Genomic DNA, 25952 nt, shown 5'->3' on the forward strand with positions numbered 1-25952 from the left:
CTGACTCATCAGATAAAGGACAAGGACATTTTTTTTAAAGGAACTAATCTAGGGATTAAATGGTGATGGAAACTCAGTTTCATCTGTGCTTCCTATCACAGTCACAGCAATGGCCATGCCTGCTTCTATACTCCCTGCTATCCCATGCAAAATAAACCCAATGACAAGAAATAAGCCTAAAGAGACAGAATGAAGCAATGGCAGGAAATCACTATGCTAAGGTGTAGGAGAGATCCAAAGCAGTGATCTATTGATCAGATAGAGGCAAACCTCATAAAGCTGCAGGATCAGGGAAACCCCAGAGCCAAAACCAGAGCAGGAGAGGGGACACCTCAACTGGGATGAGAAGTAATGATATATTCATAGCAAAGATCATAGCAGTGGAGCCCGCCCCCCCCGGCTGTGTCCTACAAAGACCACTGAAGAAGAGATGTTTCTGCTAAAAGTAAAGGCAGTGGAGCTAAGAATAGCTTTGCTAGAACTACCGTCTTCCTTCTGCAGGCCGGGTACCACTGCATCCTCCCCCTCCATCCGGCCTGGCCAGCATCGCCTCCTACCCTGGCTGCAAACTAGATCCTTATCGGAGGGAGGCGTATTGCCAGGCTGGATACAGCACAGAATACAGACCCCGCATGAAGTCCCATTAATAATGGAGCCAGTAGGCTGGATTTGAGCAGACGGTTGGGTGAGTTCAGACACCAGCTAAAAGTCTCCCCTAAGCCTGGCCTCAAACTCTAAATCTCCACTGGCTTGTCCCGTCCTAGCTCCCGCGTTACCCAGGCCCGCCGGGGCTCCCTGCCTGCTGCGGGCAGCAGCCTCGGGGCCCCTCGGGAACAATGGAAGCGCTGGGGGGCGGGACGAGGCGGCTGCCAGCTCCGGGCCTGCCCACTCCGGTGTCGGGACGGCCCCGCCCGCTAGTGGGGCGCCGCCTCGCGGGGCCCGCACAGATCCGCGGCCGCCGTGCGCAGCTCTGGTTGCCCGTCCCTGGAGGAGGCGGAGGGAGCCCGCAGCTGCCCGGCCTGGGCACCATGCAGCCGGGCAGGCGGTAGGGGCAGCCCGCGGGGGGCCATGGCCACCTGGAAGCGGGACGGCCGGGTGACCGGCTGCCAGCGGCTGGGCTGCGCCGGGCTGGCCGGGGTGCTGAGCCTCAGCCTGACCGCCCCGCTGGAGCTGCTCACCGTCCTGGCCCAGGTGGGCACCTCCCCGCGCTGGCGGGGGCTCTGGCAGGCGGGCCGCAGCGTCTGCCAGGCCGAGGGCATCGGGGCGCTGTGGAAGGGGAACCTGACCGCCTGCCTGCGCCTCTTCCCCTGCAGCGCCCTGCAGCTCGCCTCCTACCGCAGGTAAGCGCGGGGCGCTGCCCGCCGCGGCCCGCCTGCCGCCAGGGCGCTTCGGGGCCATTGGGGTGGGCAGTGCCGGGCTGCCCCAGCGGGTGGGGGGCTGTGGGCGCTGCCAGGATCTGCTCTGCTACCGCAAAGGGGTTTCCCAGGGTACAGGAAGCAGACGGTTGCCCTGTTAGGGCTCACGGTAACCATTCCGGAGGCTGAGGACTGGAACCTCATGCCATGTTTACTCTGCTGACCGAGTTGAGATCCAGATTTAAATCATCGGGGAATTTACCCATCCCGACCGGCCCACCCTTTACGATGAATTTGATCATGAGTATTTGCGAAAAGAAACCTCACGTCTCCCAAATCAGCAGTTTGACTTAATATGAAACCTGTTTCCTTGCGCTTTTCTACAGTTTAACATGTGCTGACCTGCCAGATCTCATTTGGAAAGGAGATTTTGTCCTTTTAGATTAACATCAGAGACCCCTCATGTTAAAACTCTCATTTCTGCTTGAAAATATGTCCTCTCTTGTGGCTAAGTGCACCCAGTAACACCTAATTTTTCTGTAATTGAAAGAGATTAGGAAAAAAGATGTGGCTTCACTTTATTTTATTTATTTATTTCAGTTTACTTGGTTGGACAGTGCTTAGTGTGTTGTCAGTTTCTCTGTTCCCCATATACTCCCACTCTAGGCCTCAATGTTGTAGTCCATTTCCCCTGTTTGTGATTGTCTCTAGTACAGCAGCAGGGAAAGGATACACATTTTTTTTGAAGGGGAAATTATGATTGTAAAACAAAACAAACCATAGGCTGTTTTTTTTTAACTTTTGTTTTTAATTGGCTAGATTTCAAGTTGACTGTGTCCCTTTAAGGAAGTTCAAAGTTTCTTCTTCTTGTGATAATCTTGCTCTCTCAATTATGATGTTTCAATTACTGCAGTAGCTTTTAGTGTTCCCATATAAACAGGTACAAAGTCGTCTATCTTTTAAATTATCACAGTTTGACAATCCTGTAAATGTTACATTCAGTATGTGATTTACTGGGATTTTTTTTTTTTTAATTAAAGTCACAGTAGGTTGCAGCTAGCATCTGTTCCTTAAGCACTGTTAGTTGTTTTAGTTTTAGTTTTTCACAAATCTGTATTAAATGAGCCAATATACAAAAATGAATAAGAACAATCTTTTTAATTTTACCGGACTTGTAACTAAGATCCTTCATTTTTATAGCTGTAATGCTAGCTTAATGGTGATCTGTAATCTTTATGCACAGAGTCTTTACAACTACTGTACAACATTATATGTTAAAACACCCTTTTTTAATAAGAAACCACCACTAAAGGAAATAATGCTGCAGAGAGAGAGGAGTGTTTGCTAATATGAAGTAGTTCTGTAAACGTTACTCAGCAGAAATGCATGATTTATTAGGATTTCCTTTTCTGTCAGGCAGTTTGCAGTCTTGTTTTTTTGCCAGTTGGTTTATTGAGGTCAGCTGGGTGCTGGATGTATGCTTGATACTTCTGTATGCATGGGAGGATGAGGTTATTCCAGTTCCCAAACTGGATGGGAGGGGAAGGAAAAAGAGTGGGCTCACTTTCCTGCTGTCCAATCAGGCATGCCGCAGGGGACTCGACCCACGCTGACGCCATCCACTGTTTGTAATGGGCTTGTCCTTCAGCCGGCAGTGAGTGAATCATCATTGCTCTGGGTGTGCAGTTCATGATGAAGATGGGTTGATGGAGCACCAAGATTTCGACTCAAGCAGCTTTATTTGGTCCTCCTGCTTTGAAACAATTCTGTGAATCTTAGATGGACTGACTGAATGTTACTTGAAACAATGCGCCCACTATTCACTGGGTTAGTAAGCTGCTCAGAGGAGAGGATGGACAGTATTCTTTCTCTTCTCATTTGCCCAGCAGATCCTTGTCAATTGCTAGGGGTGGAGAGGAGCTGCTAGGCAAAAACATCTACAATTACTCGCACGCTCCCACTCTAATGCATTATGCTGCTTGTGGTTTATTTGTGAGGTTCCTAGGAGGGGAATACCATGCACAGACACAACAGCAGACAGAGGGAAACACTAATAATATTTAGTTAATGATAATGCAAACCTCCAAAAAGGACATGGTCTAGCTAGAAAGTTATTGACTGTTTTGAGCCAGGGAACGGTGGCTTGATGGGAAAGGATGGAATTTCATCGCACGCATGCGCGCACACACACACACACACACACACACACCCTGCCCTTCTGAGCTGCTCCCTAGGCTCTGACTCCCCACTGACTTCTCCTTTGCTCATTTCCTGCTGCTTGCATGATATCCATCATGCTCATTTCTAATTTGACTTGAGTACTGTGTGAACTGGAGTAAGTCCTTAGTCTGTCCTCTGAATCACAAATGCCAGAATCACAGACTACCCTTGAAGACTCCAGGACACTATCAGTGAGTTGGGGAAAGATACAAAACATGCCAATGTTGATGTTTTAATAGCAAACTCAAACCTAGACTTAATCCGTGACACAATATAGTTCCTGAGTGTGAGTCTTCCCCATGAGAAGAGAAGCCCTTCTAACCCTGAGACAATGAAACAAGGAATGTTCTGCTGCTCTCAGGATTGTAACGAAGATTTCTACATATTTTTTCTATAACTTCTACTGGAGTAGCCAGTATATTGGAAACACTGGTAGAGAGAAGTAGTCACATCTCAGATCTCCTGTTGATAACTGAAACAGTGAGTCAGTCAACTCCTTTAGCATATTTAGTCTGTGCAGTAGTGTTTTGAGTTGCAGTAATTCATCTTGGTAGATGTGAATACAGAGTCCTAGGATTTAAGGCCAGAAGGGATCACCAGATTATTTAGTCTGACCTCCAGGATATCACAGGCCACTAAACAGCACCTGCACACTAAACCCAACCACCAAAATTAAACCGCAGTATTACAGCCCACAGGAGACTAGAGTATTATGTGCCACTGGCAGCGACTAGGAGGGTCTGAGGTACTGCTGCTCATTAGGGTTCTCATTTACTGACCTGTGTTTAAACCAAAATTCTTTTGAAAAGCAAACCAGTGGTCCTTTGAACTACTACAATGTGACATCCCTTAATAGTTTTCATAGTTTTCCTTGAGCTGGTGCTTCGTATCCAAGAAAATGGAGAGGGTATTGGCTAGTGGTTAGTCAGTCACTGAATTACTTTGTGACCTTAGAGCAAGTCATTCTGACCTCTGTGCTATGTTTACCCCCTGTTTACAATTGTTACCTGCTTCATGGAGGTTTTGAGGCTTGCTCAGGATTTGTAATGTGCTTTGAGACCCTTGGATGAAATGCATCATTGAAATTCTAAGTATTGTTTATCAAATAAGCTGATGGGCAGGAGAACAGTTACGTCAAGAACTATCTTGATTTTTATGCCTGATTTTTATTGAGTCCTAATTAACAGTTCCTCTTTTATCTGTCTCTTCTAGGTTTGTCGTGCTCTTTATGGATGACTTGGGCCACATTTCCCAGTGGAGTGCCATCACGGCCGGAAGCTTGGCTGGCACGGTTGCAACAATAGTGACTTACCCTACCGATGTGGTAAAAACGCGACTCATAGTGCAGAACCGGTTGGAGCCATCTTACAAAGGGATTCTTCATGCTTTTTACACAATTTATCATCAAGAAGGATTCCCTGCACTTTATCGCGGTGTTTCACTGACTGTATTAGGTAAGCTAGTAATGGGAAAGAGTGGGAGTGTTTTTGTTGGTTTGTTTTAAGCTTTACATTATGTATTGAAACATCAGTGTGACACACCTGTAAGTTTTCCCAGTTCATTTTAAATGTGCAAGTAGTAAAATGACTCTGTAGAGGACATCTGGATCTATAAAGCACTATAGCTCACAACTTGCGTCACAAGTTGATTATTTCTGCTGTAGCTGAGTTGTCTCTATGAGCAAGTGCTGCCAGTTTTATCTTTAATGGGTGTGGCTAAGAGAATGTGAGAAGATACACTTGCCTACCTTTTCTAGATTACCTGGTTGCATTTAGAGGCAGCCTATTCCTCCTTCACTTAACTTAAGAGAAATGATGTGTACCCACAGTGCACTGTGGGTGTAATATGGTACTCCTGAAAGGGGAGTCAAAGCAGTGGCATTCCTCATTACTTGAGGCAGGTGTGGCATTTGTATTTATTTTGTAAAATATTTATTGACTCTCTCTCTACTCTAGCTTTGCAGAATACCACATTTTAAGATACTGTAACTGGTTACATAAATTGATTCTGACAAAAAACAATGAGCACTAACAGCTTACAAGCAAAACTTAAAATTAGTGACAGCGGAAAACAGAAATCGTATGCCAGGCAAGAGAGAAGAATGTCACTCAGCAATTTGGGCTAAAGTGCAACCCAGTTGTGTGAGGAGTGGAACAAAAGATTGACCTTTCATGAGGCCAGAACCGTAAGAGACACCAACACAATAGACAAGCCCCGTTGTAAACGTAAATACCTAATGCCATATTTGGACCCTAAAACCTGAGCTTTAAATAAGCAAGATAAGTGAATATCTAACAAGTAAAGGTTTTTAGATATTTAAGTCTGATCTAAGTGAGCAAAGCAGGGTTTAAACTGGCTTACAGTCTCTGGCATTTAGACAAGCCTAGGAGGAAGCATGTAGTTCTGATTATACTGTGTTGTGTGCTTACATGAATCTTTTCTGTCTGGTTTGCTTTATAGGTGCTATCCCGTTTTCTGTTGGCTCGTTCTTTGTTTACATCAATCTGAATAAAATATGGCATGAGCCCAGCTTTCATTTCTCTCCTCTTCAGAACTTCATAAATGGCTGCCTGGCAGCTGGGGTAGCACAGACACTCTCCTTCCCCTTTGAGACCGTAAAGAGGAAAATGCAGGTACGGAGCATCGTTATTGTTACCATTTTGGTGGTGGTCATATTGTCAGTGTTAGTTTCAGGAGTTTGAGGCTAGGCATTAGCCAGTTGATTGTGATTCTTTTTTACCAAGAGTGAATCCTTAGAGGGGTTTAATTATTCCTGGCATTAAAGGCTGAGAATTTTTGGCTTAGGTTTTGTTAAAACCAATTTAAGTGGTATCATGAGATCAACAATATTTCTTGATATTCTCTTATTTTCATTAAAACTTCATCACCATCATCAGAGTAGCAAAGACATGTCATCATCTGGTGGCTGCTTGGCCAGTGTCAAATGAGCTGATATCCTGCTCTTGGTGTGCAGGTGTCCAATCATAAATGCTCCCATCATAACTGGCAGCCTTATTGGCAGTCTAAGGATGGAAGTCAAATACAAGGGATGGAGACTACCTGGGGAGGCCCCTTTGAGTCAGGGTTCAGGCCTGTTGAAGTGGAAGTGTTCACAGCTTCTCTGTTCAACAAGTAAACATGGGGCTTAGTTCTAAGGCTCCCAGGGTACTTGTACATTGTAAAAAAGACCCACAGTGCCAAGTCTCAGAGCCTACATCAGCTGACTCCAGCTTGTGCTATGGGGCTAAAAATAGCATTGTAGACATTCCCTGGTTGGACTGGAGCCCAGCTCTGTAACTACTTTTAGCCCCGTAGTGCAGGCTGCATTAGACAAGTCTGTTAACCTGGGCTCTGAGAGTCGCTGCTGCAGGGTTTTTTTGCAGTGTAGATGCACCCTGTGTCTAATACCCTATATGAGCACAAACTTTGGGACTAGTATGATGATCGTTCAGTAGTTGGAATAGCCCTTCCTTTTGGTTCTCTCCTCAGATCTACTAAACTCATGCTTCTGCCAAATAGTTTAATAAGGAAAACTAGTTCCCCCTTCAAACTGGGATTTAAATTCCTTTATTGTTTTTAGGACAGTTGTAACACAGTTCCCCAAAATAGTGTGAAATCTGAGTTTTCCCTACCATTCTGTCCTGAATCCAGAGCTTTACTCTTCCCCCACCCCCGAACCCCCCATACTCATGTGAAACGGTTGGCTTGTTTCACCACTTGAGTTGCTTGTATTGTTCCCTGTGTTGGATTTCCTATATACATTCCACATACGTTTATAGCTAGCACAGTCTATAGAGAATTAGGCAGGGACCAGGTCATATTCTCATGCATTTCTCATTAGCCATAAACACCTACGTTTCAGTGCACCAATAATTTGTGCATTAAGTTTTCATAGCTAGTGAGAAGGAAAATTCATAGACTTCTGGTCTTGTGTTTAAAAGGACAATTAATAGCTTGCTCCTCTGAAGCAGTACAGTTGGGGAAGCAAAAAAATTATTTTCTTTTCAGCCACTAGGTTGTGCTGTATCACCAGTTTTTTATAGATAAATGCCAGCTGCTCTCTGTTGGGTACTTCTGTATAGAATGTACAGAAACTCTGGGTTTATTGCCTAATCTAGGGTGACCAGATGTCCCGATTTTTATAAGGACAGTCCCGATTTGGGGGTCTTTTTCTTATATAGGCTCCTATTTACCCCCCACCACCACCTCCTGTCCCGATTTTTCACATTTGCTGTCTGGTCACCCTAGCCCTATCTCTGTAGAGAACTGTCCTACACTTCCAGCAAATAAATGTATTTAAAAAAAAAAGAGAGAGAGAGAAAGAAATGACCGAAAAGAAGAAATTGATCAAAAATATAAGTATCTTCTCTGTCTACAGTGATTTGTTTTGAACTTTGCTGCAATTTATATACTTGTCAAGTGCCTTACAGTCTTAAGGTGCTTTTTTGAGCTTAAAGACCCCCAGCTCCCCGTAATACTTTACTAAGAAGCTGTGGGGAAGGCAGGAGGATACATAAAAATTCAATCAATCCTGATTTGTTATTTTAAGCAGGAGTGGTTGAACTTGCTCAAACTGCCAAGTATAAAGCCTGGCTGACACTGGGGACTGGCTGAATCTGGGTTGAAGCGGTCTATGAAGTTGTTTCTAAAAGTTAACATAAGCATGTTGCTCAGCCTTGTGGGCGATCAGTTCCACACTGATCTCACCTGCTGAGGGCCTGAAGCAAATCGGGGGAGGCGCCAATACCTTTCGTAACCATGATTCTGTCCCAACTGTCTCGTCTGATCTGTTTCCATCTGGTGAGCCTATTCACTGGGGAAAAGAAACATGTAATGTACTGAAATGTTTAGCTACCCCAGTAGGCTACCATGAGTGCTCCACAGTGGCACATGGGAAACTCTGGTTCATTTCACAGACCTGGACTCTTGCTGGGTGAAGAGGAGCTGAGAGCTCTAGGGAAGACTTAAGAAATGAAATTAGCAGGCTGCCAAAGGAGTCTCACCAGTCTTTCTGCAGAAGGAGGTCCAGTGGCTCAATATTGGTGTTGGGCAGGGGCAATTGGGGAATCTCAAGGCTCTCTCAGATCCCCCTGAGAGAGGGAAGTGGACAGCCATCAGGAAGAAAACCTAGACCCCACTAATATAGCAGTGGTCTGGAACTGCAGCACTGATCCAAGAAAGTGAGGATAGGACTGGGATTGAGGAACACTTGAGTTTTAATCCCAGCTCTGTAACTGATTTACTAGCAGGGGCGGCTCTAGACATTTCGCCGCCCCACGCAGGGCGGCATGCAACGGCGGGCGCTCTGCCAGTCGCCGGGAGGGCGGCTGGCAGCTCCAGTGGACCTCCCGCAGGCATGCCTGTGGAGAGTTCACTGGTCCCTCAGCTTTGGTGGACCTCCTGCAGGGACGCCTGTGGGAGGTCCACCGGAGCTGCGGGAACAGCGGACCCTCCACAGGCATGCCTGCAGGAGGTCCACCGGAGCCGCCTGCCGCCCTCCCGGCGACCGGCAGAGCGCCCCCCGCGGCATGCCACTCCAAGCACGCGCTTGGCGTGCTGGGGCCTGGAGCCGCCCCTGTTTACTAAACAGCCTTGGGCAAATTACTTGAACTCCATCTATTTCCATGTCTGACTAATACTTATTTCCTCAGTTAGGAGTTGTATGCACAGTGCTTTGAAGAGACATACCACTATGTAAGAACTAAGTACTAATAACATTTATCACACTCACCTTGATCCATCCTTTCCAATGTTACATATCTACAGCCTCACTGATGTCAGCAGGAGTTTTGTCACAGACTTCAATAGAACTGGATTGGACTCTCCATTATTTTATATTCTGGTGGTGATTTACTCTGTCAAACTTGTTCCTGTAACAATGGCTCTCGCGTTCCCCACTTTACCTTCAGTGTTATAGTTACCATGTTTAGCATTTTTAAAAAAAATTGCTATATTTGATGTTAAATATAGTCGAATGCTTTATTTTTTTTAAATTAAAAACTAATTCTAATTAGTCATTTTGAATGTGTGAGCCCTCTCTCTCTATTGTGATTATCCTAATTTTATCCTTTTTTCATTTTGCTCCTGAATGGCATGATAGAGAATTGAGAGGTACAGTATGCATGTTTTGGCATGGAACATATGGCTTATATTGTGAATCTAGAGGATGGGGTTAGTCAGAGGGGAATTTCTCAGTAATGCTTCCTGTGTTATCAACTTTTAGAAGACATAGGTTCTCTTTCACCTAAGCAATAATTTACTTAAGACTAGAGCCTTTCCTCCAATATGAGATGCCCTTTTTCATAGCCCATCATAGTGCACAGGGTATTAGAAGGCAGGATACAAACCTAATGACTGAAAAAGGAAATAGCTGGATTACTTTTTTATTCAAAGTTTAGAAGAAAAACATAGGCGATGTTGAGTTGACATTTTTAACATGTACTGTGAAATCTTTGTTTGAATCCAAGAATTTGCTGAAAACCTCATTAAAATGTTCACGTTAAATTTTAATGAAATTTTGCATAACTGATTTGTGTTCCATTGATATTATAGGGGTCACTTTAGGTTAAAAATTATATATATTAAATACATTTGTATGTTACATGTAACAGCATAGATATTAATCCTCAAAATTTTATTTTTCTTTTTTCACTTACTTTTTGCATTTCACTCAGTTTGAATAATGAAAATAGTCTAATCAGTTTCATTTTTATTTGTAGTCAATTTATAATTAATGTCCTTTATTAGGATGTCATGCACGAGCACAATGATGCAATGTTTGTTTGCAAATATTTAAAAACAAATGTGGGGGAGGAGAAGGACTGTTGAGGTTTTTTTAATTGCTTCCTTAGGACTCTCTTAACAGTTCTAAGCTAATTCAAACCCAAATAAAAACTGCCAATTACTGGTACTCTCATCTTCCATCAGTAGCATGAAAGATATTGAGGAGTTGTTGTTTAAACCAACATCCAATTTCCCAGATGAATAGCTAATGCCAGAGGACCTTGCCCCTTCATTAAAGTGAATTCTAGATGATCTCTTTCTGCTGTTATCTTCAGCCAGATAGGAGGGTTTGCTGATATAGCTGGACCAGCAAACCTTCTCTAGTGTAGACTAAGGCTAACAGAGTTCAGCTCCTTACAGCTATTACAGGATTCAGTGGGTATATATTTGCCATTGATTGCACACCATTCCATGTGTTATGAAGAAAACGCTCACAGGAATATAGCGTGTTGGAGTGCATCATGTGAAGATGCATCCATACCATTTTAACACCAGGTTATGTATTCAGTGGACTGTAACTGTCCTTTTTGGAGCAATCAAAAACAAATGGATATGATGTTCTTCACTTCCCGTCCTGAACAGTTGTGCAGGGTTGCTGTGGGCTGTTGTCACACCTCACCCTGGAAGTGGCTGCTTTTCAGTGGGGAATTGCATTAATATTGGGTGTAGTTTATATATCCGTTCGTAGGTGCTGGAACTAGGGGTGATTGGATGTGGCAGCACCCCCTGGTTTGAAGTGGTTTCCATCATATACAGAGTTTACAGTTTGAATCAATGGCTCTCAGCACACCCACTATACAAATTGTTCCAGTGCCCTGTATCAGTTTGTAAAGTGCTTTGGGATCCTTTGAGATAATAGGTGCTATGCAAATGTAATTTTTTATTAATAAAAAAGTGATTAACTACTGTGAATTTGCAGAAGCAGATTTTGAAACCTTTAGTAAGGGCCATACTGCATTATAGGAATGGCTGACCACTCATTAAACCCAATTTAGAGCCCAGGGAGCACACAATCAATCTGAAGTCAATAAAGAGCTTACATATAATGTTGTTGTTGTTGTTGTTAAAATAGCTCCCTAGTTAGGGTCTTGTGTGCTAAATGTCAGCCTAACACAACTCTTAGAGCTGGGTTATAAGCAAAGCCTGGACAAGGAAATGGAATCCAATAATCTTTTATTATAAAAAGCATTTTCCATGTGAGCCATTGAAATGAGGGTTTGTCAGATAGTTACATTCCAACACCACCTAAGTGTGAGTAATTGTTGTACAGAGAGCGCTTAGGCAGTGGGTTGTTTCCCAGTGCTTTAAGGCCAGTCTCTGAGTGCACTTGTACTATAGCATCCCTGCTATTTACAAGATTTGGTTTTCCTGCCAGCTGGGAATATGAAAGTTATTTAAGTCATGAGCCAATTTATTTAAAAAACTTCTGGGTCATGTGGTTCACATGACATCTAAAAAGCATACGTGCTTTAGGACCTTTTGCACAAAAGCTGTTTATTATTTAACTCCTTATGTGCTGGTGCCTTGGAACCTTTTAAAGATGAAACTATTTGAATGAGTAGAGTGGTATATTACAGTGTAGATAATAAGGAGCAATAATTATTTTTAAAAAACATAGATTCTTTGTATAATGGGTATCCATTATTAGTACACAATACATTTTTAATACTCTGGGTTTTATTGTGAAAGGGACTGTGTCTCTATTTGTCCTGTTAATTCAACCCCACAACTATTTACTTGTATAAACTATGCAGATTTGGGTGGATTAATCTGTTTATATATTTTTTTTTAATTGGCATCAAAGTGTGGTGTTCTGCTTCTGCATAGATGAAGAGAGAGATTCAAAAGTGCCTTGAGATCTTCCAACATTACCTGTCATTTCCGGACAGGCAGAAAGGATCTGTGCTTAAAAGGCCACACTCACCCTGAGTGTAGATCAGATGATTTCAGTGCATCAGGAACATATTTGTCGTTTTATTTCATGAGAAAGACAATACCTCCATCAATGCAGCATTTCTCTTCTTCCCTACACTTGTACGTTTGCAAAGCAATGGGACTAATCAACTAACTTGTATTTTCTAACTTCTGATTCCTTTCACCATCCCAAACTCCCTCTCTCCTCATGGTACTGTAGTGTTAGCATTAGACATGAGCCCAAGTCCTGGAATGAGACATGAACTCATGATTAGCCTGAGGGGAGTGTTGCCAAATGGGTCATCAGAATCCATTTGTTTTCTATGGGTTTTTTCTTTGCAATCGCTTCCAGAGACTGGCCATGGCAACTTTTTATTTATTTGGCAATTAACATACTTGATACAGCTCAGTCTCTGAAGTTGTTAAAGAGCAAGATACATGAGCCCTATTGCCTTAGGAACTATAATCCCTGGAGCACCGTTGGCCAGTTGGGGCACAATTCTTGCCTCAGTGAAATGTGAGACTTTCCTCTGCCAAAGCTCTAGTTGGCTTTTCTCTGGCCCAACCACTTGAGGCATTTTTCTCAGAAACCACAAAGCAGAGGAGAGACGCCAGGAGACGGGCTATCCATATGGTTGTCCTCATAAAACTGTGGTGTTAACATTTTGTAGTACAGTAGGTTTTGTTGTTGATTTGAGGGTTGGTTTTTTTTTGTTTGTTTTTTTTCCCTTGCATGAAAAGGCAATAAAAATAATTAGCAGTAGGACTGGTCATTGCTGACCCTTCCTCAGCCCTGTGAAGCCTTCCCTGGAACTGAACAGATTTAATAGTCCTGATCTAGTTGGTAATAATACTACTACTTTGCTTTTCTATAACCTCTTTTCTCCAAGGAGGCAGGATGCTAGGAGTAATAAGGATCTCAAACTGCTTAGCGAATTAAGCTAAATAAACATCTCTTTGTGGAAGGGGAGGTATCTATAGGTCTTGCTTACCCAACAGTGAAATGCAGCCATCTCTGAGGTGTACTGAGGCAGCTGTTTGTTTGTCATTCAGCAGCACTGCTCCATAGTTTTTTGGGAAAGGAAATTAAACTTATTGTATCTGACTGAAACTGCAGGAGACAGAATGAATGGAATGTATTTACCTGTGCTGGAATTTAACCAAGAGAGACGGTTAAGGGTTTATCTATACACAGAGTTGCACTGCTATAATTTAATGTGTAATTTTAAACTGATAACTGTGCAAAAGGCTGTATGGGCACTCTCTTCTATTGGTTTAAACCTTCTCTTTCACTTTAGCTTCAGTCTGTTGCTAATGACCATAAACTAAACTGCAATAGGCCCCTGCCCCTCTGAAACCAAAATAATGCCCCAGTCCTGTCAAGACTTATGCAAATACTTACTTTTGCATACAGAGAGTAGCTAAACTGAAACCAATGGGACAAGTCACCATAGGTGAAGCTAACCATGCATGTTTGCAGGATTTGGGCCCAAGATTGTCTGCACGGGGTTTTGCACCAGTTTTAATAAACCAGTGCAACTTTTGCATGCAAACAATGCTTTAGCTTGTGTCCGTTTCTTACCACTTTGAGCTAAATAAATATAAGGCACTCCAAAACCAAAATGAGTGTTTATACAAGGGGATTGCACTGACTCTATAGGCAAGGCCTCTGTCCTCATTTCAAGGGTATCTTCATAATCATGAGCATAAAAACAAACGCAAACTCTCTTTTTAATGAACACTTAGGCTCAGCAGCAAGAGGTGCATTCCATGGCAAAGGCAGAAGCCACAGAATACAAAAGCCCTCATCCTAACCTATTTAATGCCATGCTAGAGGCCAAATTCTGCTTGCTTTGCTCACTGGAGCTGCCCTGGTGATTTCAGCAAGAGAGGCAGAGTTTGACCACAAATCAGGGTTTTTTTTCCTCTACCTAGGGAGAAGAGGACAAAGTGTTCCTAGAGTGCAGGTAGCTGAAGGTCAGCTGTTCTCATCTATTGCTCTGGAGACAATTGACTGCTGTTACCTCACAGCAGATTATCTTTCCACATGTCTGAATGCCCTGTGTGGGTTTACTGTATATTCTGGTCCATGGTTAATCTCTCTGCAATATTGTAGGTTGTAATTTGGTCCCTGCTGTGTAAAATTGTTCACATGTTCTTAGTACTGGTTCTTTATTTGCATTTTGAAATTGCTTGCCATCTCTGGGTAACAAAATATTCTTTCAGGCTCAAATCATTTAGTCCGCATTGAATGAAAATTTCCATTGACTTTGGCGGGAGTATTGCCTGAGTGGGGACTGCAGGATTTGGCCATCCGTTTCCTTTCAACTATGATTACATCTTGCTGCTGCAAGTGTCCCTATTAACCCAGCCTTAAAAGACTTCACTGTTCTTATTTTAGATTCCGGATTAGGTGAAATGAACTGCTGAGCTTTATCATAAGTTGCTTTCCTTCACTGCTGAGGTTTTTTTTGTTTTTTTTTTTTTAGTGGTGATCTTTTGAAGGTGTATACGTTTGTATCAATAAGAGAGATTACTATATTTAGTGATCAAAATCCTAAATCCCCATTATTACAGGAATATATTGTTAATTGATCTTTCACCCTTCCTGGGTCATTCATACCACACCCCTAGAAGGTAAAGTACCTCCAGAACAGAGTTTCATACTATCATACATTTTATTCCCTAGGAAAGGAAGAAGAGCCTGTATTTAGGGCCATATTTTCAAGATGGCCTCCATCTTGTGCCTGTAGTTTGTGGGTATAAAAATTCATAGATGCAGTGTATGTCACTTAAATATCTGATAACACCAGCAACTCAGCTACGTGGAAATCTACATGTCCTAAATGTCTGGTGCAAAATTGTGTGCAGTTGTTTGCCTGCAAAACTGCAGGCACAAAAATCAGAGGCCCTGCCACCTTGTGAGATAATCTGGTCTAAACGGTCTCATCCTTGTCCCTCGTGATAACATGATTTACTCTTGAAAGTCTCAATCTGTCTATCCTTCAGGGCTGGCGCTTCCATTAGTCGGTCGCCTAGGGTGCCAGGATTTGGGGGGCGGCATTTTGTGCGCTCCCCATGGAGTGCACGGGAGCTTCCGGTTCCACTCTCGTCGCACTGCCGAAGAAGGACCTTGTGCCGATGTGCTGCGGAAAACAGCGGCAGGCTATTGAGCAGCTCAATGACTGCCACTGTCGCCTGCTGCATTTCGGCGGAAGGTCCTTCAGCAGTGCGACAGGAGCGGAATCGGAAGCTCCCACACGCCCCGTGGGGAGCGCACAAAATGCCGCCCCCCGAATTCTGCCTAGGGCGCCAGAAAGTCTGGTGCCGCTCCTGCTATCCTTAAGCAGAATTCCCATTGAAATCAGTGTGTGAACCGCAGGTCGTGTTCCCAGGGGATGAGGAACGCCAGGCTGGGGGAACAGAGAAATAATTAAGCATTTTGTCTTGTAAGGTCTGCAAGATCACGCCCTAAAGTCGCATCATATGGTTTTGACCTTAGCCTGGCATTACAGGCCACAGGTGGGATGGTGTTTGTAGGATCTGCAAACAGCACATTACTGTACTCTGTTGGGGAAGAATTTTGCCATGTTACTTCACCTTTTAAAAATAAATCCTGTGGTCTCCTCGTCTTAGACTATCAAATTTAGGGTAGTCTGAGTTGAGTGCGCGCTGTGGTGAGTGAGTGATTCAAAGAATGAAGACTAAAAGATTGTTTTTGTACTTGGGAGATAAATGCAAGACTGGTTCTACTGACTAATAGATTTAACACTGAAAGTACCCACTGTATCCATCACAAACCTAAGGAATGCAGATTAGCAACTTGAATTTCTTTCTTTATCATCAGCACAGCCCCTTCCATACAATACCTCTTCTTTCACAGCAGCATAAGGAACATATAAAGTAGAATAGATTTTAAAAAAATCATTAAAGCTAATGTTAAAAAAATTATATAGTACAGAAGTTGTGTCTAGACATCTGGGTATAGTGCTTAGATTATCCACAAATACAGTTTGTTTTTAAAGTCATAAGATACATATAGTATATAATCAGCAGTAACCCAGATTTAGGTGAATAAGTTTAATGATACAGTTTAGATATTTAGAATCTGAATACTTGGGTACCTCACTCAGGAAAAGTTGTGCAGAGTTGGTTGTGGAAAGCAAAATATATCAGTGAGTGAAGATTGTCCCTCAGTAATTGAGACTGTATGGTAGGTTGTCCATTTGGAAAATACAATCCATGACGAAAGTGTGACAAGTTGGACCCTTTGCGAAGCCACCTGATGTGCTGAGCTGCCGCTGAGTTCTTGTTCTGCCAGCGTGGGCCCCCTTTACACTTACACACACACACACACACACACACACACACACACACACACACACACACACACACACACACACACACACACACACACACACACCTCTTAAGGGACTTGCTCCAGCGCTCAGATGTCCACCTCCTTTGGAGTGCAGACCAGAAGATATATTATGAAATTTTCCCCCTCCCTCAGTGTGGAGAGAGGTGCGCACACTTCTTGCCCCTCTCTTCTCTCCTCCCCTTCCTCCCCCAGTTAAAAATTACAGAAACTGGGTTTAATAATAAAACAAATTTTATTAACTGTAAAGGGCAGATGTTAAGTGGTAAAAGGGTAACAAACAGAACAAAGCTGATCACTAAGCAAATGAAATCAAACACACAAGCTAAGCTGGTTTCGCTAAAGAAATTAGTTACAAATAGTATTTGTCACCCTAGATAGTCTTGCGGGCAGTTTGCAAAGCTTCTGTGGTTCAGAGTTCCAGTTCTATTCCTTTTCAAACTGGACCCCTGCCTCAGTCTGGACTCTCCCCTTGCCTTCCCTTTTGCAGTCTTTCTTCTTGGACAAACAGGCCAGGGAGAGGAGGAGTCCTGTTTGCCTTCCTCCCCACCCTTAAACAGGATTTACATAAGGCGGGATTAGTTTGTTTCCCAAACTTAACCCCATCGCCCTCCCTCACAGTGGAAAGTTACAAGAAGTCCCAGGTAATGTTTTCGTATCAGGTGAATAAGACCACCTGACTCTGTAGCATCCATGAGTCGGTGGCAATAATGGAGAGTTCACAGGAAGGCCAAGCTTTTCACAGTCCATTGTCTTTGCTTATGGGCCATCCATGCTGTCTGGCTTTTCCATTGTTGAACCTGAAGTGTTCACAGTAGGCATCACCCAAAGTAGCATAATTGAAATACAGATACATAGTCCATATTCCTAATTTCAGATACAGAAATGATACAGGCATACAAACTGGATAATTTCATTCAGTAAATCCTAGCCTTTCCAATGATATCTCACATGAGCCATCTTGCATAAAGTATATCTTAGTTATGTCCTATTTATATCATAAGCATATTTTCATAAATGAGTATGGAATGACATGTCACAGAAAGTATTTCAGTTACTTTCCCCACTGCACTTCTCATCGGTACACCAGCTCATCCCTCCTGGTGTTGCTGATGTCCAGTGACATGTCCTGTGTAGATGTTCCTTGACCTCCTGATGGCATCCAACACCATGTGTTGCTGCATCAGCTGAGTGTAGCATTGACCAATTCCACATTCCTGCAACACTCGCTTGTTACTGGGGTCCCATGTGCCCAGGGCTCCTATAATCAGCACGTCTGTCTGTACCTGGTAACCCTTAGCTCTCAAGGTATCAGCCAGTGGGGCATATTTCTCTACCGACATTTTGAGAGCGAAGGGTTACCATGGGACAGGTAGGCTGGGGTCCTGTTCTTGAAGGGCACTGTGACATCCACTTCGATGATCTGGTCCTCGTTGGTGATTATGATGCCCGGTTGCAATTGGCTGTCGATTCTGCTAGTAGGAAGGCCTTGCTCCTTTGGTCTGTTCCAAATGGGTATCAGTTCAGCAACCTAAAGACCCAAGCTCTATCAAAAGACACGAGTAAAAGTTGCTTTGTGAAGTGTTATGCTGCCCATAAAAAGTATACTCTGGTCGTGTGCTCTTTTGAATAAGTAATTAACCACTTCTCCCCGTTCTATAAACCAGGTTAGGTTTCTGCAGAGCTTGGCCAGTGAAACTAGTCTGAGCTGTTCAGTTAGTTTCACTTTTAGCTCTCCTGCTGTAGTGCAATTGTAGGGATTACAGTATTGCAGGGATGTGTAAATCCTCCAGCATCATCTGATAACCAAACCAAAATTTTCATTTAAGTTCGTAGACTTTCAGGCCGAAGAGACTATCCTGGTCATCTAGTCTGACCTCTTTCACATCGCCGTCCACAGAATCTCACCACCCACTCCTGTAATAGACCCATAACCTGTGGCTAAGTTACTGAAGTCCTCAGACCCTGATTTAAAAACTTCAAGTTACAGAGAATCCACCATTTACACTAGTTCAACCCAGCAAGTGACCCATGATGCAGAGGAAGGCAAAAAAAAAAAAAAAAAAAACCACCTCAGGGTCTCTGTCAACCTGATCTGGGAGAAAATTCCTCCTCGACCCCCAAATATGCTGATCAGTTAGACCCTAAGCATGTGGGTGAGACCCACCAGCCAGACATCTGGGAAAGAGTTCTCTGTAGTAACTGAGAGCCCTCCCCATCTAGTGTCATGTCTCCAGCCATTGGAGATATTTGCTAATAGCAGTTGCCAGTGGCAACAATGGCATATGGCCCAGTCTCACCATACCATAAACTTGTCATGCTCAGGCTTCAACCAGGTTAGGTTTGTTTGCCCCTCCTGTTCCCTTTGGAAGGCTGTTCCAGAATTTAACTCCTCTGATGGTTAGAAACCTTTGTCTAATTTCAAGCCTAACCTTACTATTGGCCAGTTTATATCTATTTGTTCTTGTGCCACTATTGGCCCTTAACTTAAATAACTCCTCTCCCTCCCTGTTGTTTATCCCTCTGATTTAAGGAGGGAGAGGAGTGATCATAGCTCCCCTCATCCTTCATTTTATTAGGCTAAACAAGCCAAGCTCCTTAAGTCTCCTCTTGTAAGGCAGGTTCTCCATTCCTGTGATTATCCTAATAGCCCTTCTCTGCACCTGTTCCAGTTTGAATTCATCTTTTCTTAAACATGGAAGACCAGAATTGCACACAATATTCCAGATGAGGTCTCACCAGGGCCTTGTATAATTGTAGTAACACTTCCTTATCTCTACTGGAAATACCTCCCCTGATGCATCCTAGGATCGCATTAGCCTTTTTCATGGCCACATCACACTGATGGCTCAGAGTCATCCTGTGATCAGCCAATCCACCCATATCTGTCTTCTCTTCCTGCTACTTCCAACTGTGTCCCCAGCTTATAGCAAAAGATCTTGTTATTAGTCCCTAAATGCATGACCTTGAACTTTGCACCATCATCCCATTTCTATTACTACAGTTTTCAACATCATCCAAATCTTCTTGTATGATATTCCAGTCCTCATGCGTATTGACAATACCTCCCAGCTTTTTGTCAGCTGCAGATTTTATTAGCATACCCCCACTTTTTGTGCCAAGGACATTAATGAAAATTTTAAATAAGATTGGTCCTAAGAGTGGTCACTGAGGAACTCTTTACCTCTGTCCTTAATTACTTTCTCTTTCAAAATTTGTTCTAAGACCTTGCCCACAGTGAAGTCAAACTAATGGCCCAGTAGTTGCCCGGATCACTTTCTTTTCCTTTCTTAAAAGCAGGTACTGTATTTGCAATTCTCCAGTCATGGGCTACAACTCCTGAGTTCACAGATTCATTAAAAATAGTGTTAACTGAAATTTTCTTTAATAATATTTTCTAGCTTTGTAAAATCCTTTTTCAAAACCTAATTTTTTTTAACTTGAACTACTGGATAAGATAACTTTGATTTAAGTTGTGTCATTGTTTTTAGGCTGACACTTCCTTTGAGATTCTTTTGGTTCTCAAGTACTGTGGCGAAGGGCTTGAAGAACTGTTTTTATGGCTCTGATAAGCAGAAAGGTGGGAGTATGAACTGTGCACCACAGTTAAAAATCTTGATAATGGTTTTTACAATGGTGAATGTTACTATAAATAATCTCTCAATAAATCACTTTAGAGATCAGAGTCTGTAGGCAAATTAGAAATCTGGTTCTTTGAGTCATACCATTCTTTAACATTCGCCAGAGTAGTTTTGCTGCTTACCAAATCTTATTTAAATCTGAAGTACATCACACTCTACATTCATATCATACACACAAGTGCCACCCTTTGATATGTGCCTTTGCAGTGTACATAATGGCTGAAGTGATTAAGCTGAACTAATGCACTTAATTCTTGCAAGTCCTCCTCTGCACAGTGGGAAGGAAAGAAAGGAAAGGATGCATATGTTTAGCAGCATTGTCATCTTCCTCAAGTATTTTAACTAGTTGTCCCTTTTCCACTACTTGTCCACAGTTTCCAGGGCTTTTGGAATCTGTTTCAAAGTATCCCTGTCACTTTGGAAAGCAGAAGCATGTGTCAAATCCATCCCGGGTTTTTAGTGACTGGGGTGGGATTTTCAGAAGTGCCTGAATGACTTGTGCTCCTAACTCTCTTGGGTGCTTTCAAAAATCCCACCCAGTTTCCATGCACTGATTGTGCTTTGACCTAAGAAATCTGGGCCCAGATCCACAAAGGGGTTTAGGCATTACAATGCTGAGTGTCACAGTGCCTAACTTTTTAGGTGCCCAGAAAATCACAGGATCACAACTGTGATTCCCCAAAGCCAAGTTAGGTGCCTGTGCTCCTGTACAATGAATGGGGGGAGACTGGAGCCTTAGAATGAGACCCACAAAAGCCAGTGCACTAGGCAGGGAGCCAGCGAAGCGAGCCAAGGAAGATATCAACAACGAGGGGAGGGAGGTGCTCAACCCTGTCCCTGTCATAGAGACAGGTGCCTCCCTGCACCCCAGACTTAGGCAGCTAGCCACTAATGGGAATCAGCTGCCTGGAGTCACCTGGTTTAGACACCTAAGGCATTCCTGTGGGAATGAGTTAGGCACCTGCCTCGCTCCACACAAAACGTCCAGAGAGGAGCTGCTGCTGCCCCCGTCCACCTGATAACTTTTAGCCTAATGGTTAGAACACACGTGAGTTCTAGGAGACCAGAGTTTAATCCCCCCACACCCACCACCACCACCATCTGGTAGGAAAAGGGGTATATTACGGATAAAAATATGTTGAGTATTTTTTCTGTCTTCTAAACCATTCGGATGAAATTCACCTATGGCATTAGGGGACACAACTCTGTTAAAACCAATTCAGCCACACCCACTTACAGCAAGAATTATTTTAGTCTTCAGTATGTTTCCATTTTTTACCAGCTAAACCAGGGCTGCCAAACGATTGACATTCTAGAGCAGATGCATCTAGAAATCATGGGCAGTTGTCAGTTTGATAGAGAAGGTTGTTACAGGCTTATCACCTTGAGGAAGCTGTGGGTGTTTTAGCCAAACTAAGGAGGAGTATAACACCACTTGCTGTTACAGATCACTGTGGAAATGTAAGAGAATTATATTAATATTCACCAATAAATTAACAGTTAAACTCCCACTAATATAAGATCACTGCCACTAATATAAAATTACTGATCTTCAGTGATCAGACAGGCATGTGCAATCACATGCCTGAATCACTTGTCTGGAAAAGAGTCTGTCTTGTCATAGGTATGAACAGATCCCTGATTTGCACATGCAAAGTAGACTTCCATCTGTGTCCATACAGATGGATGAGGATCGGTTTACTGAAGATTAGGCCATCCTAACTGTTCTAACACAGTGAGAGATTAATGGTGAAAGGATTTTGCTGCTCAGAATGACCCATTGCACTTTTGTTCCCTGTGAACTAGGTGCACACTGGTCTGGTAGATTATGACATAATATCATGTGCCTTTGCATTTTGCTGATTTAAATCTTACTGTGTTTGGGGGTGACTTAGATGTGTTAAAGTGACGCTATGTACAGTGCAGTATGGAATTAATAGTAGACTTCTCCTATACTCTACATTTCAAATATCCCCCCCCTACACACACACAACTGGTTGCCTTTCAGTAAGACCTCAGGCAGAACTGTTAATTCTTTGAAATATAATTGGCTAAAGCATGGTAAATAGACACAGGCCTCCTGCTTCAGCATTTAAGTGTTGAACACCTATAGAAGTGAAGGAATTAACCAAACAAATAGACTCAATTAAAAATAATTAACCTGTTGTGATTTTTGTTTGAACAGGCTCAGAGTCCTTGCCTTCCCCATTATGGAGGGGTTGATGTCCATTTTACTGGCATGGTTGACTGTTTTAGGCAAACTGTAAAGACCAAGGGCGTGCTCGGACTCTGGTGTGGACTCACAGCCAATCTGCTCAAGGTGCGGATTTCCTCCATTCTTCAGTCTGTATTTAAATACGATCTGAGACACATGACCAACTAATTGGTGGTTGGGACTGTAACACACATGATGTCCCATTTCTCCTCGCCTTATGAACAGCGTGTTGATTAGACAGTTTGTGACAGCAACGGTAGAGGTTTGCCCGTACTCGGGTTACAATATAGCTGTTTGAGCTATATTACTTTGGACTTAATGGCCATCTGCAAGTTGCTGACTTTCATATGACACCATCCTCATCAAAAGTATTCGAGGAAGTGGGAGAGCCTTTTGATGGAAGTTTATTCAAACACACTTGGGAAATAGAGAGAGAGCAGGGAAAATGGCTAAACAAAAGGATCCAGAATTTCACCTATTGTAAGTCAGCATAGCTTCATTGACTCTGCTTGGGGCAAAAGCGAGGACACATTTCTGCCGCATACAAAATACATCCCCAGTTTCCTATTCAAACAAATCTTAACTGTTTTAAACATTGTGGTGTTTTAAAGTTCAGCACAAGCCCATTTCCTCACAATAATGTGCTATAATTGGGTTGTGCATATAAGAAACCAAGTCTTAACTCAGTCTGATACCTGTAGAATGACACAACTAATTTAGGGTCAAATTCTCAGTTGGCCTCATGAGGCCAAATCAACAATGAAGTCCTATAAATCCTAGCTTTGTAACTGCATAGAGAATATTGATAGTGACTCTGAATTAATAACTGATTTCAATCTTTTTTTTCCCCCCCCCAGATTGTCCCATACTATGGTGTTATGTTTAGCACCTTTGAGTTCTGCAAGCGGGTCTGTCTCTACAGAAATGGTTATATTGAATCTCCCTTAAGCTACAAGCTAATTCCCGGAGTGGACCAGAGTTTACAACCACAAGAGTTGCAAGAATTAAAGTTTCTCCGAAGAGGAAATTTTGAGCCACCAAAGCCAACTCTTGAAAATTGACATTGGAAAGTCCATTGAACAAATATATGTCGCAGTCATTCTCAGCCAACTCCACAACCTGAAGAAAACATAGCAAAAAGGAAGACGCATTGCACTAGAGGTAGCAACACCTCAGTTTACTGTATGGCCTTTCCTGGGATTGAAACCCCCATGTCAAACATGAATAAACCTTGTAACTCATGTAGTGAATTGATACAATCAATTCAAGCTTATCTGAAAGACATACATTTTGAAACTACTACAGTACTGGAACTTGAAATCTACTCATCTGGGGATTTTTCAGTGCTGAATAGCTTTTTAATGCTAAAACCACTTGCAGAGAATAAGTGATATGAGCCATGATCATGAATTATGATTTATTTAAAAATATTAGGGAAGTTTAAAAAGATCTGTAACACTTGAAAGCACTGAACACATAGCATTCAGAATAGAGATATGGTTAAAAATAGACTAAAATATACGGTATACTGTGTACGCATTTCTACTGAAATCTGTCTGTTACTGATACAATATAGACTTGGCATTCTGGATATGCAATATTTGTCCCCACATTCTTCACATTGTTGTCCTCCTAATTCTTGTTTTCAGCTTTTGTAAAACTTATTTGAGAACTGAATAATTTTCTGTGTCCCCAGTTGCAAAGAAAGATGAAAATGTGCTGCAGAGATACTTTTGCCGAGAAAGAATAGTAATATGTGAAACAGCACTGAAATGATCTAACAGTCCTAAATGCAAGCTGAGATATCTTTCCCCACCCTAGTATATTTCTGCAAGTATCTAAATTATTTCTGCTTTGCGGGAAAAACAAGACTGTTTATATTCTGTGTTCATTTTGTTATGACTAACTCTACCTACTACTGTGTGAAAAATACAGATACCAAACACGTTAGATAATTTACTGTTAACACCCTTATATGTTTGTCAATATTTTTAAAGGTGTATTTTATATTAAATTAATTTTCAGAAATGACAGTTTTATGGTCCAAGCTTAGAACGCTACTATTCAGTATTTAACCTCACCATCTCTTTACAGACACAAACAAGGGTGGTTCCCTTTACCTGCTGTGACCTGTAAGCCAATGTATTGTCATGCTTTTCTGAGGAGGAGACCTCAGAGATATAAAACACTATGGAATGCTACAGCATGAGGACTAGTTTATTCCCAGCTCAGATAAGTGTCAATCAGGGGCCAGCCCTCTGATCAGTAAAAAATGGTTGCTGGGATCCTGATTCTTCCAGGGAAAGTATAAAATTTCTCTATCCAGCATTGTGACACCCAGTTGCATCTGGCACAGCATCCCTGATTCCAGGTGCCCTTATTGCAATGTATATCGCTCAGGCTCTGTGAGGCAAAGGTAGCCAGTGGCACTGAGCTATGCTCCGACAGAGAAATAAACCTTTGCTCACCTGGGGAATTGTAAACAGGACCGGCTCCAGGCCGCAGCACGCCAAGTGTGTGCTTGGGGTGGCATGCTGCAGGGGGTGCTCTGCCAGTTGCCGGGAGAGCGGCAGGCGGCTCTGGTGGATCTCCCGCAGGCGTGCCTGCGGAGGGTCCGCTGGTCCCACGGCTCCGGTGCAGCATCCGCAGGCACGTCTGCGGGAGATCCACCGGAGCCGCGGGACCAGAGGACCATCCACTGGAGCCGCGGGACCGGCAAGCGGCAGAGCGCCCCCCGCGGCGTGCCGCCATGCTTGGGGCAGCGAAATGGCTAGAACCGGCCCTGATTGTAAAGAAGCAATGGGTAGAAGGTGGTGGTTAAATTCAATCGTAGATGTAAGGAATAAAGCCCTTGAGAGCAGAACACTTAACAATGCTGAGTAAAGTCTTACAGCAGCCCTGTATCAGCTATGTATTAATGACCCCCTTTAACAAATGGCTCTCCCTTGTCTTCTTTGTCCTAGTTCAGCCCTGCTATATGCTGGTGCTTTCAACTGCAGTTATTTCCAATTATTCCAGAGCTGAATTTGATCAAGAAAGGTTCAGGGCTTTACCAAAGACCACGCACTAGGACACTGGAAGAGCTGGGATTGGAATTTGTCCTTTCTTTCTTCCCAGTCCTCTGATGAATCCAGCACACTATTTTCCCTTAGCTTAGAATGGTAATATTTCTAATATTGATACTTTTATGCATGCAGTTGCTAATAAAGAGATGTATCAGAAGAAGCGGAGTAGACAGTCAGACTGTCTTAAGAGCCGAGCCTAGACAGGCTGCCCAAAGTTTACCGAGGTAGACTAATCTCTCTCATATTTTTTATGAAAAGCTGGTTGACATTCTTGGCAGACTTGACTAGGCCCTAAGACTGTTCTATCCTAACTGTTGTTGATGGGTTCTGCTACCTTAGTACTTTCTCCCAATTTCATTTTCCTAGAATAATCTTGATCTG

General features: G+C 42.9%; 1 protein-coding gene across 1 annotated transcript; it reads left to right on the forward strand.

Moving 5' to 3' along the window:
* The first annotated feature begins 952 nt into the window (after positions 1–952).
* SLC25A43 (solute carrier family 25 member 43) lies at positions 953–24534 on the forward strand. The gene is made up of 5 exons (XM_050964534.1): positions 953–1340; positions 4788–5029; positions 6036–6208; positions 22477–22611; positions 23364–24534. Exons 1-5 carry the CDS (start codon positions 1069–1071, stop codon positions 23565–23567), a joined length of 1026 nt encoding a protein of 341 aa, XP_050820491.1. The 5' UTR covers positions 953–1068; the 3' UTR covers positions 23568–24534.
* The last annotated feature ends 1418 nt before the right edge of the window (positions 24535–25952 follow it).

Source organism: Gopherus flavomarginatus, chromosome 8 (genome assembly GCF_025201925.1).
Source record: "Gopherus flavomarginatus isolate rGopFla2 chromosome 8, rGopFla2.mat.asm, whole genome shotgun sequence".
Lineage (NCBI taxonomy): Eukaryota > Metazoa > Chordata > Testudines > Testudinidae > Gopherus > Gopherus flavomarginatus.

Bases quoted from the DNA above. Each gene is read 5' to 3' on its own strand.
- SLC25A43 (XM_050964534.1), top strand. From the start codon at position 1,069: ATGGCCACCTGGAAGCGGGACGGCCGGGTGACCGGCTGCCAGCGGCTG. The intron at 1,341-4,787 runs GTAAGCGCGGGG...TGTCTCTTCTAG, and splicing joins CAGCTCGCCTCCTACCGCAG to GTTTGTCGTGCTCTTTATGG. The intron at 6,209-22,476 runs GTACGGAGCATC...TTGTTTGAACAG, and splicing joins CCGTAAAGAGGAAAATGCAG to GCTCAGAGTCCTTGCCTTCC.